Genomic DNA, 19,306 nt, shown 5'->3' with positions numbered 1-19,306 from the left:
AAGATTTGTTTTCTCTCTATGTAGAGTGTAGACACTGCAAGTGTGGAATTATTAAGCCTCAAGTTTGACTTCTAGACCTGCATACAGAGCTAGCCATTAAAGAAGAGCTGTGTATTAGGGAAGTCATGGAATTTCCTTCACTGGAAGTTTTCAAATCAAGGCTGGGCAGCCATCTATCTTGGATGGTTGAGACGCAACAAATCCTGCATCTGCAAGGAATTAGACTAGATGACCCTTACAGTCCCTTCTAAGCCTATGGTTCTGCGTAATACAGTGACCTTCAAATTTAAACCTCAGCAGCGTTCAAGCTTATCTCCTCTAAATTCAGTGCTTAGATACTACAGTGAAAGACACTAACAGACTGGAGATGACCTCCTCAGCTCAGGCCTATATCAGAAATAAGTTGAGCTGGAACAGAGTTGAAATAAACTGAATTTTAAACGGATACCTTTACTCAGCTCTCAGAGCGGTGGGGGGAAATCAGGGAAGAGCTGCTTCTTGTAAAAGGCCAAACCAAACCCATATTGTTTTTACTGTGACATTATCACTTATATGAATGATTGATAGAGGTTTAATGTTCTTTAATATGACTTTTAAAAGTAATGTAAGTGCAATGTGTGCATGTGAATCATGACGCATTTAATTAGGTGAGTGGATTTCAGACTATTTACCCTTCAGCCCTTCTTTGATCAACAATTTGATTTTTTTTTGAACTCATGATTTCTGGGGGGTCTGTCTCATGATTTTTGATCTCTTGAGGTCAGCAATACTGAATAGATTCTGTAAGGTTATAATTGGAAATGTAAGAGGGAGTTGGCCTCAGATTCCTAGCAAGAGGCCACAGAAGCTAAGTTCAGGTTCACCTGCTGTAGGCACATGGTCTAAATTTGCACCGGGTGACTGGCCTATTATGAACCTGGGCACAACAGCCAATGTAACAAAGCCTGTTTGGCTGAACGGTCTGTGGTCACTGGCAGCTCTACGCTGCTCAGGGGATGGTCTTAAGTCTTATTTCCCTCTGTCACTAATATCTATCATGTTCGTAGGAGCATGGTGCAGAGATTCCACCTGGGTGTGTTGTGATTCTTCAACACAGAACAATGCCACAGGTATGAACAGCATATTGTAATGCATTTTAGAAAGTGACACACTCTCTCTCTGATGTGATATCTTTTATTAGACCAACTTCTGTTGGTGGAAGGGACAAGGGTTTGAGCGTCACAGAGCTCTTCCTCGGGTCTGGAGAAGGTGACAAGGCGAATACCATCTCCAGACCTGAGAAAGAACTCCATGAAACTCAAAAACTTGTACCTTCCAGCAGAAGTTGGTCCAATAAAATATATTACCTCGCCCACCTGCTCTCTCTCTCCAGCCATCTTTGTCTAATACACCAGTCTCTATAGTATCTGAATCTTCAGTAAATGGCCTGATTTGCAGATGTGTTGAGTGCTCAGATCACCCACCAAAGTGAATGGGAGCTTCTGGATGCTCCACACCTCTGAAAAAAGGTCAGGGCATGTATTTTGGGCTTAAATGTGGATTTAGCTGCCTAACTTTGGGTGTCCCGGTTGGCCTGGGCTGGCCTCGCCTCTGCTTTCTGTGGGGGTTGCTTTCTTATTTTGGAAGCTGCTGCTGTGCGTGGGAATGCATCCCCCTGCTCTGTACCTCTCAGCAAGTGGGTGGCGCTCCTGGTGCACAGGATGGTGATGAACTGGATTTCGTCAGTACCCCGTATCTTCTCCCCAGCAGCGTAAAGAGCCTATGATTGAAATACAACAATTACAGCTCCCAGTGATGTTTGAGGCATGGATCTCACAGAGGAGGGGTTCATGCGGCTTGGTGCAAAGCAGCAATTCCGCTCCCGCTGGATGTATCCTGGGGCACTGCTTGGATAACCGATTTTACCGTGCCAATTCCTGCCAGGCAAGCTAGACCCTTTCACACCGCTGCCTTTGTTTAAACTGGGACAGTAACTAATTGTTACAGCAGGGTGAGTAATTCCATTCCCTACCAGGTCACACCATATGAATCAGCGTTATGGTAAAGGGCTGGTCACTTTATAGAAATACCTGTGCGTCCTGAAGCACCATCGCTGAATCCACATAGCATCTTGGATCATCCCTCTCACCCTAGGAGGGTACAATAGAAACGCAGTTATTTGTTTTCCTACAATGCTGCCCGCATGAGGATCTCAAAGCACTTTATAGATGGATTAATTCATCCTCCCAGCCCTTCATGCCTGCAAGGTAGGGAAGCCATATTGTTACGTACAATACAAGAGAAAAATCCTGGTTGGTGATTGGCTAAAACCATTCATATGATAAGGAGCCAATCTGTTGCTACTGCTAACTCAGGTCAATAATTCTGGTTTGTGGAGATGCTCTATGAAGATTGTGGGGCAGGATATGGAAAGGGGGCACAATGCAATTGGGGTACATCACTTCTGAAACTAGCTGGAGATCAATGCCCTGGTTGCTGTATAGGAATGGATGGTGTGTAGGACGGTGCCCCCAGTGGCTGAGTTGACAAAAGCAACTTTGGAGGCTAACTACTAGTGCCTAAAGGAACTCTCGACTCTGCATCAGCTTTTATAGCAGAGATCTAGATCAGGGGGTCTATCTGTGCGGGTGATTTATCTAGTAATTCTGATGGATACCTGCAGCAGGTGGGCTTGCAATAAAAGGCCTGTACTCACTGCTAACCTCAGTTGGAAGAAGGGGAGATGAAGAGTCCTGGCTCCCTATTCTTTCATCACAACCTTACCTGAAGGAGGCAAACCAATATCCGCTCAAAGTAGCCACTTGTGTCTGATTTGATGTCCTCTTCCAGGTTAGAACCATATTCTGCAAGGGAAAGAGGATCAAAAAGAGGCGGGGGTGATGTGTGCTCACTGAAAGGCACAGTGAATCACTGAAGTGTCACCATGCCTTCCAGAGACAAATAAATGCTTGACAGGCTCCAAGAAGGTAACCTGAGGGAAAGACATATCTGTGAGCAGCTCACTTAGCCCCGACTCAGGAATGCGCATCAGCAGGGTGTCTAATTTTAAAACATCAGTAGTTCCATGAAGTCAAGGGGCCAAGCGCATGCTCAAAAGCCAAGCATATATTTAATTAAGTACCTTACAGAATCCAGGCCTTATTTTCTGAAACCCTCTCTCAAGGCCAGATGCTGCCCTGGAGCCTTGAGGGACTGAAGGATGGGCATGGATATAAATTTGACAAGTTCCCAACTGGGGCATGTCCAACTAAAGTGGACACCGGTGAACAAATAACACTCCATAGGCAAGAAGATTCCATAACACCAACATTGGTTTGCTTGCTACCCACATGAACTAAACCCATGACACATTTGAGGTTTGCCTGTTACTAGATGGGACATTTAAATGTGGGATTTTTTCAGAAGCAGCCAGCATTGGCTCAACTGCCGTTGACTCCTTTGGGAAGTCAACACTGAGCTCTTTTAAAGATCCCGCCTTACTACACAAAATGTTAGCAATTAATTCAATTTGCACAAAACCCCCTACCAGTGCTCCCATCACACACAGTGTAGCAAAAGCTGCTTTACCTTCTTTGTAAGCTTTGATTATTTCTTTAATTTGCACTTTTGTCCGTGATGCCAGGATCTCTATAATGACACCTTCGCTTGTTCCTAGACCCTTTAAGTGGAGAAGAAAAAAAGAGTGGGAGAAAATATTTTGCCATGCAATTAAAGCTATCTTTAGAAACTAGGCCTCAAGTTAAAGTGTCTGAGGGTTGCCATAGGCTGTGTACTGAGCTGTGATAAATTGTCAATGTGAAACCAGGAACCACATGCAACTTGTTCGGTTTCAGTACAGATTTGTTTGCTAAGGCTCACCCCTCCTCTGAGTAATCCTAGAGCTGAAGTTGATTTTATGAGGCTCTGCCCATGTACAATGCATTCATCAAGGCTTTCGATAAGTGGCATTAGAAGGGTGTGAGGAGAGTGATGCAATCAAATCTAGCCACCTACATACAATTTTCATAAGATGCTCTCCACTGGTAATTTTGCAAATTATTAGAAGTAGAGAAATAAAGTCCCACATCACAACTTTGGGATGCAAACATCCCAAACCAACCTCTTCTGATCTGGAAAAAGACATTACCCTATCCTGCCCCTCCAGTCAACATGACTGGCTGATTTCTTATGGACTTCATGCCAGAAGTTAGGGATTTGAAAGAGGACAGGGGAGCAGCCTTATGCGTTGGTCCAAGGAGGGCATCCCATGCACAAAGGACAAGCTGGGAGGAGGTGCAGGGATGTTGGTGTTAGAAACTGATGACTGAGCGGCTGATGATGGCCTCTCTTGCAGAGCAGATTTGATGAGTAGGCTGCAGTAGACAACAGGGGACAAGCAGGGAAGGGATGTGTTGTGAGTCCCAAGCAGACTGCAAAGAATTACAAAGGGATCTCACAAAACTGGGTGACTTGGCAATAAAATGGCAGATGAAATTCAGTGTGGATGAATGCAAAGTAATGCACATTGAAAAACACAATCTCAACTATACATATAAAATGATGGGGTCTTAAATTAGCTGTTACCACTCAACAAAGAGATCTTGGAGTCATGTGGATAGTTCTCTGAAAACATCCACTCAATGTGCAGCAGCAGTCAAAAAAGCAAACAGAATATTGGGAATCATTAAGAAAGGGATAGATAATAAGACAGAAAATACTGCATTGCATCTATATAAATCCATGGTATGCCCATATCTTGAATACTGCATGCAGATGTGGTCACCTTATCTCAAAAAGAGATATATTGGAATTGGAAAAGGTTCAGAAAAGGGCAACAAAAATTATTAGAGGGTATGGAACGGCTTCTGTATGAGGACAGATTAATAAGACTGGGAAAAGAGACTACTAAGGATGGGATATGATAATCATGATTGGTGTGGAGAAAGTAAGCAAGGAAGTGTTATTTACTCCTTCTCAAAACACAAGAACTAGGGGTCACCAAATGAAATTAATAGGCAGCAGGATTAAAACAAACAAAAGAAAGTATTTTTTCACACAACACACAATCAACCTGTGGAACTCTTTACCAGAGGATGTTGTGAAGGCCAAGACTATAACAGGTTTCAAAAAAGAACTGTATAAGTTCATAGAGAATAGATCCATCAGTGGCTACTAGCCAGGACAGACAGTGATGGTGTCCCTAGCCTCCGTTTGCCAGAAGTATGGGAATGGGTGACAGGGGATGGGTCACTCGATGATTGCCTGCTCTGTTCATTCCCTCTGGGGCACCTGGCATTGGCCAGTGTTGGAAGACAGGATGCTGGGCTAGATGGAACTTTGTGTGACCCAGTATATCCATTCCTATGTGATGGGCCTGGAAGGGGATGACAAGAATTTCAAACTTGAGCCATTGGAGGGATTCAAAGAATATGGTGATGCGGTCACTGATGGTGAGGATGATGACATTACCAGCTGTTTTGTGGGGACCTGACATTGTTGGGAAGGCCCGAGAGAGAAGGAGGTTATGGTTGTCAAGACAGCAGAGGAGGGCCTAGATCAGAGCCATGGCTATCTGGACAGAAAGAAGAGGATCTTTGGAATTTTATAGACCAAGAAGTGGCAATAAACCAGAGATCTGTAATTTTCAGCAATCATTCTTCATCAGAAATAGGGAGTTTTGCACAGTTCTGCTGTTGGCCTCAAGTCAAAGGCATAAATAATATTTTAAAGGGTGCCCTTTCCACCAAAGATGTGCTGTAATAGCGTATCCAACCAAATATTTGCTATAAACATTGGCCTGCTGAGAAACGATACCATGGAAAGGGTTCATCCAGTTCAGTTACTAAGCACTTGTATTAGCACAGGAAATTAGCAGTGTTCCTGCTACCACTTAATAAGCAGCATGTCACTGATTTACCTTCAGGGCATCATGTAATTCCTTGGCGTCGTATTTGAATGGTGAGTACATAAGGGCAACGATGAGCCTCTCAAACTTGCCACTCAGTTCAGATTTCAAGCTGGCAATAAGATCCTGTTAAACACGAAAGATCTAATTAAGGGAAGGGTGCATCCAATGCTTACTGCGTTGCACATCATTTTCCCTGAATCTTCATTTGTAACCCTCATGACGAGCTACAGCAATGAAGCTGATGCACAGTGTCATGCTGACTGGCCTATTATAAAAGCACCTATGGGCTGATCAGGAGGCCACCCTTGTGAGTGGACTCTGTCTAGGTATTTCTCTGGTGCCCCCACCAATAACTGCAATATCTGGGCACTTCACAAACATTCTAGAATTCATCCCCAGAACCCTTCCACAAACCCAAACCCTTGAAATTTCCCATAGGGAAGTTTGTGGCTTTCCAATTGGTTCTGCTCTTCATGCACACATGCTCTGGCCAGGTAATAAATCAGGCCTGGTAATAAATCAGGGGACTGGTGTTGGACAAGAAATCTGGATGCTGCAGAACATCATGGCCATTAATTATACACATATCTGCTGTAGATAGAACTTTTGATCCCAAGAACACAGGCCTCATTAAGAAGGTAGACTTGCACTGCTGTAGTAGTGTCAGTATCCGTCACCTCTGCGCCCTTCCATAAAATACCTAGAGAGAGACAAGGTGAGTGAGGGAATATTTTATTGGACCAGCTTCTGTTGGTGAGAGACAAGAGGTCTGCGTAAGCTTGGAAGCTAGTCCCTGTTGCCAACAGAAGTTGGTCCAATAAAAGATATTACCACTCCCACCTTGTCTCTCTAATATCCTGGGATGAACACGGCTACAACACCAGTGCCAATAGACCAATGGTGACACAAACACACAACATCTGACATTCCATCCAGCAGCGGGCAGCGCTCTCATGGTCTCTGACACCTCCCTTTCCAGGAAAAGCATCATGCAGTGCAAAGAGAAAATTTATCAGATGTCCTTTCTCTGGATAACCTTTCCAAACTGTTCCTTGAATGATCTGGCAATCTGATGACGCTGTGCATTACTCCTTTTGGTGAGGACGTCAATTATAGCCTGTTCATCCGTCCCTGGAAATGAACAATGATGGGATGTAAACATACTGTGCAGGAGACTAAGGCAAGATATGTCTAAAACTCCCAAGGGTATTACCCATCTGACCTTCTCAAACTCACTGCTCTGACAATGAGGGAATTTAGGCACACTTTGGAGCAGCTTGGCTTCTGAATCCCCACGTGATGGCATAAACAGCTGTGCTTTTCTGTAGGGAATTGTGCTAATGCTATAACTGAAGTGTAGAATGTTTTAAACACATGGCTGGTAATAGATAGAGTCAACTTACCCAGTCCTTTCATGGCTTTATACAGAACTTGGGCATCGGGTGTGGGGTCAAAGCTCAGAGCACCTCTCACTGAGCTGCCATCTTCATCACGCTGTAAGACAAGGCAACTATGTATCCCATGTGAAATCAGTTTGAAGGGGCTCAGTCCAGGTCCCAGTGGACCTAGAGCACAAATTACACTATTGCAAAAGCTGCTCAGTAACTCCTTAATGGCAGTCCCAGCAGAAAGACCTGACTATCAAAACAGGACTTTCCTGTTGCCTTGAAAGGAGGTATCTTGTTATGTTCACAGCATATACATGCACAAGTTAGATAAACACACAAAATACTCTTGCTGGAAAGGCTGCAATGTAACACAACTTTATTTCTTAGAATCCAGAATCTTAGAATGATAACACACAAGACCCCAAACAGAAAGACACAAAACAGGCTGCTCCCTAAAATAACAGCACAACTCACCCCCACCTTCTTCTAGGTTGCCTTTCTGCAGACTGACTCTGCAAGCCCAGATCACAAGCTTCCCTGCTGAGCCCCTATGCTGCAAGTAGCACCTGGAAACCCTTCGATCTTAAAGTGATAGCTTGCCATTTTACGCACAGTTTTCCAGACACCACGTAAATCATGAGCAGGGTTGAGTATTTGTGTGTGATACTATACCGCTGCTATAACCAGAGTGTTATCATTCAGGATAGTTTCATACATAACTTCATCTGTTCCATGGCATATCCCTGTTGAAAACATGGGCTCTTCTGTGCCATAGCTTTACTTGGCTGCCTCCTGACTGAGGTGGAGTTCGGCATGACTGGCTTCACAGGGTGTGGCATACCAAAGGAGCGCTACAGGCCAAGCAAGAGGAACCAGTGTACTTTGCAAGGGTGAATGAAACTGGAGAAGTTCAGGTTTAGCAAATTTGAGCCAGAATCTCTTTCCTTCGTGCACGGCCTGGGGTCCAGGCTTAGAGGAGGTCTCTGGGCAAGCTGCAGGGGAATGGCCAGCCCTCTCCTCCCTGTACTCTTTATTAAGTGGTAGCATTTTAACACATCCCAACCTTGTGATGCAAACATCCCAAACCCAGCCTTGCAGCGTAGAGTTCACCTAATGCAGCTAGTTGGGGACAGGTTTTGATTTACCCACCAACTCCAGATAATTTGGGGCTTTAGGACTTGTCTACCTGGGAAAGATTTTTGATGTAAACTAAAAGTGTGAACTTACACCAATATAGTTGTTCTGGTATTACCCCCGGTGGACAGCTTCCAGTATAAGAGGGCCTTTTCCGGTTAGTTTATGTGGCTTGGGAAAGGGTTGAAGTTAAACCTGAAAGAGGCACTTGTGTCAGACTAGGAGTCCATATGGGATAGCCATTTCAATATAACTGGTGAAACTTGCCCACATAGATGACCCCAAAGTCTCCAGATCAGCTGGACTCAGGTCTTGGAGACTGCTTTTGTGAAAGCAACGACATATCTTGCTAGAATTTCAGACCATCTGCCTCCAAGCCTATCCCGAACCTTACAAGGGAAGTCAGTGGTCTTCTTTGACTAGTCAGATGTGTTTATTTACATTCTTTTTCTCCATGAAAGGCAATTGCCCACCTTGGACTCAGTTTTCCAATGCAGAGCTAATGGAACCAATAGTCACCCCTACTTGGCTTTTGTTAGCGCTATCTGCCAGGCAGGAGACTGGGAACCATGCCCATAGTAATGCTAGGGTGGAGCTGCATGCTGGTGACCTTGCAAAATCTCACTGGAAACCAGGCATGTGAGTCCTGGAGGAATCTTTCTCAAGCTCTTCTACCTGGCAAGGCTCACTTGGAGACGGCCATGGGCTGGAAGAATGTGGGCAGCAGAGAGATTGTGTGTGGGAAGAACTTGGACTGCTCAGTAAATCTCTAGGAAAAGAGGTGTGGAGGCCGAGGCTGCACCAGTGGTAATAGCAGAAGGGATTCATACTTAAGCAGGAATCATGGGGTGAAATGCTATGGTCCATGTCACGCAGGAGGAGGTCAGACTCACTAGGTGATCATAATGGTCCTTTATGGCCTTATTCTCTATGAATTGAAGGTTCCAGCCAGCTGACTACATCTGCCTGAAAGCAGCTGTTGGGGTGACCTAGCTTTATGCAGAAGAAACAAAGGAAAACATCTGTGTGGATGGAAAGTTATCTGTGTACATCCATGCTACTGTATCTAGCTCACTCTGAGACACAGGCTAGGACTGTAAGCAGTTGGAATAGTGAGAGTTACCTGCATAATTTTCCTTGTATGCGAAGCTTGGTTCCTTCTATATTAGGGGCCAAGGGGGTTCCTCTGTCTAGATTTAGTTAACTGTGGTTAGGTTTACTTAGCCCATAGTTTGACTATTAGGTTTATTGCTGTTTCTCTGTCTTTATTTATCCTCATCCTCATATCTACATCATCCCCCCATGGGCACCCAAAGTTAGCTGCCCTGCTAAACATCTTCCTCCCTGTTGTTGATTGCATTGTCTCCTCAGCCCTGCCACTCCCACTTCACCATTGCATGAAATTCAAATTCATTGTCCTCCTTTCCACCGCCTTCCAGAGCCAGGCAAAGGGCCAGATCCTCAAGTGAGGGGCTGCCACTTTGTGCTATATTTCTGGTGGAAGGTGGCAGTCCAGCTGGCATTCCTGACCCTGGATTGAAGGATCACCGCACTGTTCCTTATAACCAACATCAAGATGCCCCTTGCTCCTTGCTATTAGCAGAGGTGATGTGGGCAAAGAAAAAAGGCAAGATTGGGATGCTCCACTGTTGGCTGCAGCTTCAGTCCCTGTGGGCTGTTAGCAGCCTGGGTGTGAGTTAGAACAGCCTGGGGAGTGCTCCAGGTTGGTGCACCATGACTCCAAGATTGGGGGAGTGCAAAGGAGAGTTTTAATTTTTAGGGGTTTGGTGGCAAGGTAGACAAATTTAAATGACCCTTTTTAAAAAAAATCCCAATCAGGGATTTGAGTCAGTTCTGGCTAGAAGGAATCAGGCATGACTCACAACCAGCCAGGTCCTCTATTTGTGTTCTCTGGCTGTCATGGCCTCTGGAGGGAGAAAGGTGTGGCCATATCAGGTTAGGACAAGAATCCGTCTGAGACTCATCTGACCGCCTGTTTCTAGGTGACTCCACATAGCTAGCTGACTGAAATGAGTAAATGTATGTGTCACTGCCATAATGAGCAAGACCATTAGACAGGCAAGCAGAGGAATCTACTCCACCTGACATGCTCCTAATTTAGGTTTTTTTACTTGTGACCATCTCTAGTTACAATTTTCCAAACTAATTTTCTTCTAACTGAAAAGTGGCGTTTTGTCCAAGAACCTAAGTTTTTCATGGGAAAATGTGGGTTTTGCCTGGATTTTTTTAAATGGAAAGTTTCTAAAAACAAACAAACAAACAAAAACATTTTGTATTTTGAATTGAAATTTTTAACTCTGTTTTTCAAAAACTAAAAGAAAATTCAAACTTTGTTTCCCTCCCTCACTTTTTTATTGATTAGAAAGAACAATCTCCAGGGCTCTGGAGTGGTTGTAGTTCTGTGCTTTGCTTCCTCTTTCCATTTTCATTTTTCAAAGGGCTTCCAACTTTGGAAGAGTGACAGAGCAGCAAAATTAAAAAAAAAAAAGAAACAAAGGGAAAAAAAGGAAAAAGTCATGTCCCTCCCCCCACATTATTCAACTTCTTGGACCTGGTGGTGAAAGAGAGGGAGAGGAATGTTGATATTTCAATTGTTTCATGGAGAAATATGAGGGGGGCAAAATGAGAAAACATTAAAAAAACACACAGAAAATTGTTGCATTTGGACGCTGTGAAATGGAAACAAATTCGCAATTTTTCCATGAAATTGTTTGTCCATTTTCCAATCAACTCTACCAGTAACAATCATAGTCAAAAACCAGAGCAAATGTTTTGTCCATTTGAAGTAGAATCCTGACCCTAACTGTTCTCCATATTTTATACCGGATAGAGTAAAAGCACCAGGAGATGCATGATCTGAGGTGTACACGGATCTGTATTACATGAGAACCATAGAGGCCAGTTACTGGGCAATACAGAGAGGAGGCGGCCTTGGGACAAAACAGTTAATGGAAGACAGCTAAACAAACCCCATAAGGATAATGACAGTTTGGCGCTGGTGTTTGGAACATGGTGAGCCATTGCTGGATGGAGAACTGGACCACCATTCTGTGGAGGATTTTGAGATTTCAGAATCTGGTTTCATTCCAGTTTGGAACAAAAGCCAAAGCTCTGAAGTTCTCTGCAGAAGGGAATTATGCTCTGCCCTGCTGTGGGGCAGTTTGCCTGATGGGCTGCCCTAGAGCCAGAGACCCTGGAAAGTGCAAGAACCTAAGCTGCCTAAGAGCCATGTGCCTTAGAATCTGGGGAGCTGGATCTCCCTGACTCCCCATTAGCCTGTTAGGTGAGCTCTGGAGGAGCTGAATGGCCCAGCTGGCAGGAAGCTTCCAATGGAATAAATGAAAATGTGTCATCAAACTGTTTCTGACCCGCTCTACAGCGGACAGGGCTCCTGATAACTCTGGTGGCTGGTAGGTGACTGTTCAGGGTGAGCAATTCCATTCCCTACTGATTGCCTTCAGGTCATACCATAATTTCAGTGGGGCCTAGATTACACACACTATCAGTTGCTGTCCTCCACTTTTGACCTTAGGTACAGGATGAGTCTGCCTCAGTGAAAGCCATTCAGACATTCGACCAGATTTGAAACATACATTTCAAAGTAATATGAACTTTAAAGGAACATTGTAATCTGGCTCCCCATTGAGTCCAGCTCCCTGTACTGATATTCAAAACCCTCCATGGCAATGGCATAGCTACTTGAGACCACATCTCCTTCCAGGACCAGGACCTACCACCACACCTGGAACAATCAGCCTGGTGGCCAGTCGAGAGGCTGATGACAACGGGTGGTTGAATGTTTGCAGGCGCTGGACCTAGAATATATAACTCACTCCCACAAGGGAGAAGACAGACCAGATTGTTCACGGTTCTCAGAACTAAATGCAAAACTCACTTCCTCAGCTTAGCTATCCTTCAGTAAATTCTCCACACACCTAAGCCCTCTCATAAGCAACCAGCTAATAAAAGTGCCAGCCTGTTGCTTAAAAACCAGCAAACATGTTTAACAAATTCCTAAATCAAACACACGCACACAGAGTGATCATGCAGCAGGTGTGGTCAGTTTGTAAGTGGAAGGATTTTACTGTGTCTCTACACATAGAATTTATATATTGTCTGAGGCATGACAATATGCCTCTAAAATCATGTACAGAGAGTTTCACACTCCAGTATTTCCTCTACTTACCCAGCCCTTCCACCACGCCATGGTACACTTGGTAGCAATTCTTTTTCCTGTAAATAAAGGAAGTTACACGTTAGATCTTTTGAAAGTTAAAGGTCTTGAGCACATGTGAATCGGAAAGACAAAAAAGTTTCCTGCAAACTCACCACTAGAAAATAAGAAAAAATAATTCTTCTGCTCTCTGGAGGGCTATTCACACTGATCGCTGCAGGGTCTAACTGGCACCTCCGCACCAAAAATGTACAAATGTGCACCTTCCTTTCCTATAAACCTCACAAGGCAACACCCTAAAGACATGGTTCGACAGGTTTTTGTACAGATGATCTCACTGGCAGAGATGCGGTTGCTTAGTAACAGGTCTTCACTGGTTAAAAGCCTCACATGCAAACTTGGTTGATTAAAGTTTGAATTTCCCTTTCTGATTTTTACAATGTGCCTGTCTTAGCCCCAGGGGCTTGTGCAACATGGAAATTACAGCCAGATAAATGTCAAGATCCCAGTGTGGCCCAGAGCACCCTACAACACTCGGATCAATTGCTCTCTAATTATGAAAAGACTATCTGTACCCTAACAAAACATGACACTTATTCCCTCAGCTAATCCCCACCCAGTGCCCCATCCCTCCCAGCAAAGCCTAGGAGAAAAAAAGAAGGCCTACAACTTGCACCGAAGCTCACTACATTGAGGCTATGAAGACCCAGGAGGGAAGGGTGTTCCAGAGCCCCCTGTGGAGAAGGCACTGTGAGACGTACCCTTTCTGCTGGAGCAAGGTCTGGGAACTCAAGGGCCTCTGACAATCACAGCAGCACCAGAATGATGCGAGGAGGGAAGTGGTCTGTTAGCCAGGCCCAAACCAACTAGATGTAGCCCAGTGGAGATTCCATTTCTATCACCCACTCTCAAGGTGATGGACTCATGACCCCCCCACCCCCACCCCCACCGCCACACACACACACACACACACTAAAGCTGGCCAAACAAGGCTGCTTTGTGGCTTTTCCGAATCCCTCAGTGGGATACACAGACCTGGTCATAAGTGCCTTCCTGGGGGAAGTGGGAGGGAATCAGCCCATCCTGAGCAAGATGGATACAAGTGTAATGGGCCTATGGCTCTCAAATGCCAGGCAGCCCAATGAAAATCAGGGACTGGACTACTATGAATTGTAAGGCCCCTTTAGTGAGTGACTGGCTGCTCCTCCCAGCCCTCTTACTACCATAGCCTAGGCCAGCTTAACTTAGGCAGACCAGCCCAACCTGGAGAGACCGATCTCTGCTTTAGACTCTGTTCCCCTTCAGAGACTGAGTCCAGGCACTGTGTACTCAAGCCACCCTAGGGGATTTGCAGTTATTGCAAGGCTTTGGAAAACAGATTTTAAGGGGGTGGTTCCTCCTATGCCCCAGAGTGGTGCCCAGCTTTCCGGGGCCAATAACTGTCTCAGTAACATTCCTTTCTGAAGAGCAACATCCACACCCTGAGGTAGCAAACAACGCAGCCAGCTGCAGCTCCACCCCTCACATTGTTTTCCCATGATGATCACAGGATCACGCAGAAGTTTCCAGAGTCTGGCCTATTGTGCAAGCCGTCCCAGATTTTCGGGGGTCTCTGGAGTTCTGGACCACCCCTGACATTAGCTCTGTGCTCAGGTTTTCTCAGTTCTGCTGTCGGGACTACCAGAGGTTTGGAGTTGTGGTGTTTAATCTCTGTGCTGATTTCCTTACTGGCAACTTTGGGGAATTCAAGAATGACTGACAAGAGTTTGCTCAAACTTCAACAGATTTGAAATATGTTTTTAAAAGGTGGGGCCTCAGGAGAGGAAGATGCTAAGGCTTCTTTAAGAGATCTTTGCCTTCTCAAACTTAGGGCTGCTCTGTTTGACCTGGTCCAGCCTGCTACAATCTGAAGGATACCAAGGCCAGTGAAGAATCACTAGGGTGTAGGGACAGCACAGTCATGCCCCCTTCCACCAGCCACATCCCCTTTACCAGCAGGTAGCCCTACCTGCCCATTTAGCCATCTGGCTACATGGGAAGATGTGACCCCACATGTCATTCGCTTAAAAAAAACCCACATTATTAAACAACATTTCCTTACCTCTGATATTAAGAGCACCTGAGATCATCGGGTGGGGTAGCTGTCGTTGCTATGTAAGGATGTGGGTGTGTCTGCGCAAAGTAAAGAGGGATTTGGCTTGCAGAAAGCAGAACGGACAGTGCTGGCTGTAGCTTGCAGAAGACTGTCATTGCTGTTATGTTTTAAATTTTTCAGTTGTAATGAATTTTTTAATCTCAGATTACCTCCGTTCCACCATCCATGCTGTTCACTTCCCTGCTGCCATTGTTCACAGTAAAGATCTCCATGGCCTATCTCTAGTCACTCATTTTCCTGCTCTCCCGCGCTACTGCAACAGGCTAGTCAGACCCTGCTGTGTTAGGGCAGCAAACAGGATAGAAGAAAGTTCAGAAAGCATAGAAACAAAAGGCTTAGTAAAAACCTGACACCCAATTACACTCTCACATTGGTGAGAATTAGGAGCGAGTCAATGGCTAGCCATGAATATAAACTGACGAAAGTGGGAGGCGAATTAGCCCCCATGTTTCTACAAAACCCAAATGTAATCTAGCAGCATCGCTTTAACATTTGCACCGATCCATCTAAAGAAAGAACCTTTGAAAAAAGGAACTGGAAATGAAATAATAATGTATTAATACATAGTAAATGATCATGGGGAAGCAAGTTACTGTTACGCATAGTAATGAGCCAGGAGATCTATGACGCTATCAGTAACAATCTATAATAAAGAAGATGAGAGGAGAAACAAAGACTATGTGGTCACTGAGGATCCCTTTGGCAAAAATAGGGGCTAACTCCAGCATTGTAGTGCTAGCCACTACCAAAGGGACAGAAGTTGGAGTACTTACGTTCAATAGCCCAGGATAATGGTGAACTCAATTACAAACTTATAAGCAGAACAGGAAAGGTGCTAGGTGCTGTACAAACACAGAACAAAAAGACAGTCTCTGCCCCAGAGAGCCGACAATCTAAGAAGATGCTATATAAATTCATGTCTTCAGCAGAAGAAACAGGCCTTTTTAAATATTACAGACAGATTCTTTAATCAGTTGTTTTAGCAACTACTTCTTCATGTTCCCTGACTCTGAGGACCTGATCCAATCCCCCCTGGAAGTCAAGAGAGGCACTGACTTCAAGGGCTGTTGGACCAGACCCTAAGCTCTGGGGGTCAGATTTTCATTACTTGCATTGCTAGAAACCCAGATCGACTTCATCAAAGTCAGTGCAGTTATGCCCCATTTACATGGAAATCAGAAGCCAGCCTCAAGTTTTATACATTTAGATGTTCTGCTGATCAAGGCAATAGCATTTCCCTGATAAATGATTCTCAGAAGCCTTTCGCAATGGGAGACAGGAATAAATAGACACACGCTGCTGCTTTCTCTCTGATGCTGAATCTGCAACCCTCAAGTCACTCAGATTGATCTTTGTCCACTGACACTTTGCAAGAGTACTCATTAACATGAACCAGGCTTGGAGAACTAGACCCTGCAAGGTAATGGCTCATTTTCTACCTCGTAGGCCCAGCACAGCAGTACTGTGAGCTCAAGCTGCAGTTCAAAGGTATGGCTGGTTCTCCACAGTTTATCTCTAGATAATGTGGAAGCTTACTTGTAGAACAAACAAATCTAGACAGTCCTGTTCAAGGCAACTCTTGAGTACTGGTTTTCATCTGGACAAATGCAAAACTACTTGAAATACAGGGTTTTTCATGTTTTATAGTGAACTTGCAAAAAAACCAAAAAGCAAAAATAAAACCCCAAAAAAACAAAAAGGGGGAGGCTGATGGGGGTGGGGAATTGCCATGGGGCACAAATAATTTGTACACTAGTGAGAAGGGAAAATAGGCCCAAAAAATGCAATTAATAAAGTGAAGTTTTTTTAAAGTCTTCTGCAAGAGCAAAGAGTGGCTTTGTTGCTTTAAAAAGAAATCCAGTTTACCATAAATTGTGTGTCCTTATATAACCCTATCACCATAATATCTGAACACCTTGCAAACATTAATCCTCACAATGTCCGTGGGCAAGCTAAGAATCAGAGCCAGATCTCCTGGGTTCCAGATCTCCTGGGTTCCAGTCCACTGCCTTAGCTACAATACCCTCAGCCTTCCTCAGTTTGAAAGGGTTGCAAAAATTGCACCAATTGCAAAAGTAAGTAATGGGAAATGAAAAAAAACAACAACAAAAGTTGTAAATTTCTCTCTGATCTAAATGTTTCAAACTTGGAAGCCTAAAATTAAGCGAAACTATATTTAGGCATCCAAATAAAAGTGGCCTGAGATTCGGGGCTTATCTATATGGGGAAAGCTGACCAGCAGAACTAAATTGGGATAGTTCTATTGCTGAAATTATACTGGTATAGCTCCCTATGATGTGGACACTCTTATTCTGTACTGAATGTCCACCTCGGGAGTCATATGGTACAACTCTACTGGTATAATCCCACTACAGGAGTTCTGCTGGTGAATTTCCCCATGCAGATCATCAGAAATACCGAGTGCCTCCCATTTCATTAGCTTAGAGAAAAAAATCAGACCAATTTGATTGAGGTGTCTTGTATGCCCACACGTGGGCACCCACATTTGAAAATGTTGCCCAATGATAAGGAGATAGTGGCTTTCTTTTTCATTGCCTAGTCACTGCAGTGACTGTAGAAGAGCAGCATACTCTTGGTATTTGCATCTGTAAAGTCTGCTATTATTAATGGAAAGTATTGGTGAGGCAATATGTTATTTGCAAGGGCCAAGAGTTTTAAAAACATCGAGGAGTCACAGTTGTTTGTGGATTCCCCAAACACCCTTGACACTATCTCGTTAAATGCTTGCCTCGGGGAAGGGGGCAGGTCATTATTAGTGTCTGGAAACCCTATTCAGAGGGCAATTTCAAAATTAAAAAAAAACCATTTTGTTCTGAAATGGAACCAAAAAGAAAAGAAATCCCAAGATTTTGTTTAAAAAAACCTGGCAATTAATTTTCTTTCTGTAGAAATGTTTCCAAGGCTTCCTGAGAGATGCCTGGAACCCTGGCAGCCTACTAGGCAAAAAGTTGGACAGTTCATGGGTTTGGGAACAGGCTCTTGGGGCTTCTGGACTGCTGAGGAGTCAGGAAGCCCTGGGAGAACAAGGCTGCTGAGGATCTGGAAGGCGAGCTTATGAGAAACCAGGTAGGTTTGCAAACCTGTCTGGCAGGCAGGAGTCTGTCAGAAATTTGCCTGGCTTCCAGAGGAATTTCACTGAAATCGACACATGCCTGCAGCATGTGTCCATTTAATCAAATCCACATTTTCCAACAGAAAAACTTTATTGGAAACTTTCTACCCAGCTGTACTCATTCTAGCAAGGCACAACACAGCCGATAGCAAAATATCAGTGAGGCACTTTTAGAGGGTGCTGTGGCTTAGTTGGTTAAGGTGCCTGCCTAATAAACAGGAAATCCAGGATTCAGATCCCTGTGGTGCCTCCGGCAGGTCAGACTAGATATTTAGGTCAGACTAGATGATCACAGTGGTCCCTTCTGGCCTTGGAATCTATGAACTACAACATCAGGGCTTTGGTGTGTGTGTTTGATGGAAAAACATTGTCATGTACTGGCCTCCAGTGGCTAATCTAAAAATAGCACTGTTTCAGTCATCAGTGTCCCAGATGTAAGAGGCCCATTTTTTGTCCTTATTGAAAGGAGTGGAACTTCCACTGAAGGTCATAGGAATTGCACTTATGTATTTATTAGCGGAGGGAAGAATTTGCCATGTAGCCAGAGGTGGTTTAGGGCTGGAAAGTATTTCTGATGCTAGGCCAACGTCTGCTGAAATTCAGGGAAAGGAACACAGGTAAGAAACAGAGACATCCCCAGCCCATTCCACAGGGGAAGAGACCAGGGCTGCCAAGAGTGGGTTCTGGCCAGGCTGAAAAACATTTTTCGGGCCCCCCAGCAAGGGTGGACCAGCTAAACAGGGCCAACAAAGCCAGGGAAGCCGGCCCCCGGCCCCATTCCAGACCGCTGGGCTCCAGTAATTTGTACCGGTTTCCCCGCCTCTCATCGGCCCTGGGAGAGACTCATTGTTAGAAAGAGGGGGAACACACAGCTTTGATCGTAAGATGAGCCTGAGCCACAGAGATGCCTGATGGTCAGAGCTAGGATTTTGGGTCAGTCCATGATGGCCACAGGGGCCAAAGGTTCATCACCACAGTTATGCTCAGATGGGGGCCTTTGCTCAGAGCCCTCTCTACTCTATCCCTTGCTAGCACTGAGACAACTGAAACAGCCACTCACCTGCATCATTTATAGGGATAACAAGAATATCCAGAGTAAGGACTAAAATGTACTGAAGAATTCTGGAAGGGATAAATCCACCTGCTTCAGGGCATAAGTGGACATCTGGCTATTGTGGGTCAGGAAGGAATTTTCCAGGGATGGGGAGATCATCCCTTAACTCCCTGCTACAAGACTTCTTGCTCCTTCCTCTGAAGCTGCTAGCATTGGTGACTGTCAGAGACAGAATAGCAAGTGTGAAAAATCAGGACAAGGGGTGGGGAGTAATAGGCACCTATATAAGACAAACTTCCAAATATCTGGACTGTCCCTATAAAATTGGGACATCTGATCACCCTAAGGACACTGGACTAG

The 19,306-nt window shown here is 44.6% G+C and overlaps 1 protein-coding gene across 3 annotated transcripts in view; it reads right to left on the bottom strand.

The window, feature by feature from the left end:
• Window positions 1–19,306, bottom strand: part of ANXA8L1 (annexin A8 like 1) — a 36,932-nt gene that overhangs the window by 4,918 nt on the left and 12,708 nt on the right. The window contains exons 1-9 of one of the 3 annotated variants that reach the window (XM_030569428.1): window positions 14,706–15,026; window positions 12,617–12,663; window positions 7,291–7,381; window positions 6,924–7,018; window positions 5,897–6,010; window positions 3,568–3,658; window positions 2,764–2,843; window positions 2,070–2,129; window positions 1,666–1,759 (exon numbers count right to left, since the gene is read on the bottom strand). In XM_030569428.1, coding sequence (XP_030425288.1) covers window positions 1,666–1,759; window positions 2,070–2,129; window positions 2,764–2,843; window positions 3,568–3,658; window positions 5,897–6,010; window positions 6,924–7,018; window positions 7,291–7,381; window positions 12,617–12,663; window positions 14,706–14,733 — 700 coding nt within the window. In that variant the 5' untranslated portion in view covers window positions 14,734–15,026. Of the gene's footprint in view, window positions 1–1,665; window positions 1,760–2,069; window positions 2,130–2,763; window positions 2,844–3,567; window positions 3,659–5,896; window positions 6,011–6,923; window positions 7,019–7,290; window positions 7,382–12,616; window positions 12,664–12,759; window positions 12,883–14,705; window positions 15,027–19,306 lie in introns of those variants that run through there. The other 2 variants (XM_030569429.1, XM_030569430.1) reach the window with 2 other exon arrangements.

Source organism: Gopherus evgoodei, chromosome 7 (assembly GCF_007399415.2).
Source record: "Gopherus evgoodei ecotype Sinaloan lineage chromosome 7, rGopEvg1_v1.p, whole genome shotgun sequence".
NCBI classification, from domain to species: Eukaryota; Metazoa; Chordata; order Testudines; family Testudinidae; genus Gopherus; species Gopherus evgoodei.
The sequence above is the reverse complement of the archived record's forward strand: the minus strand, read 5'-3'. Positions and strand labels throughout refer to the sequence as shown.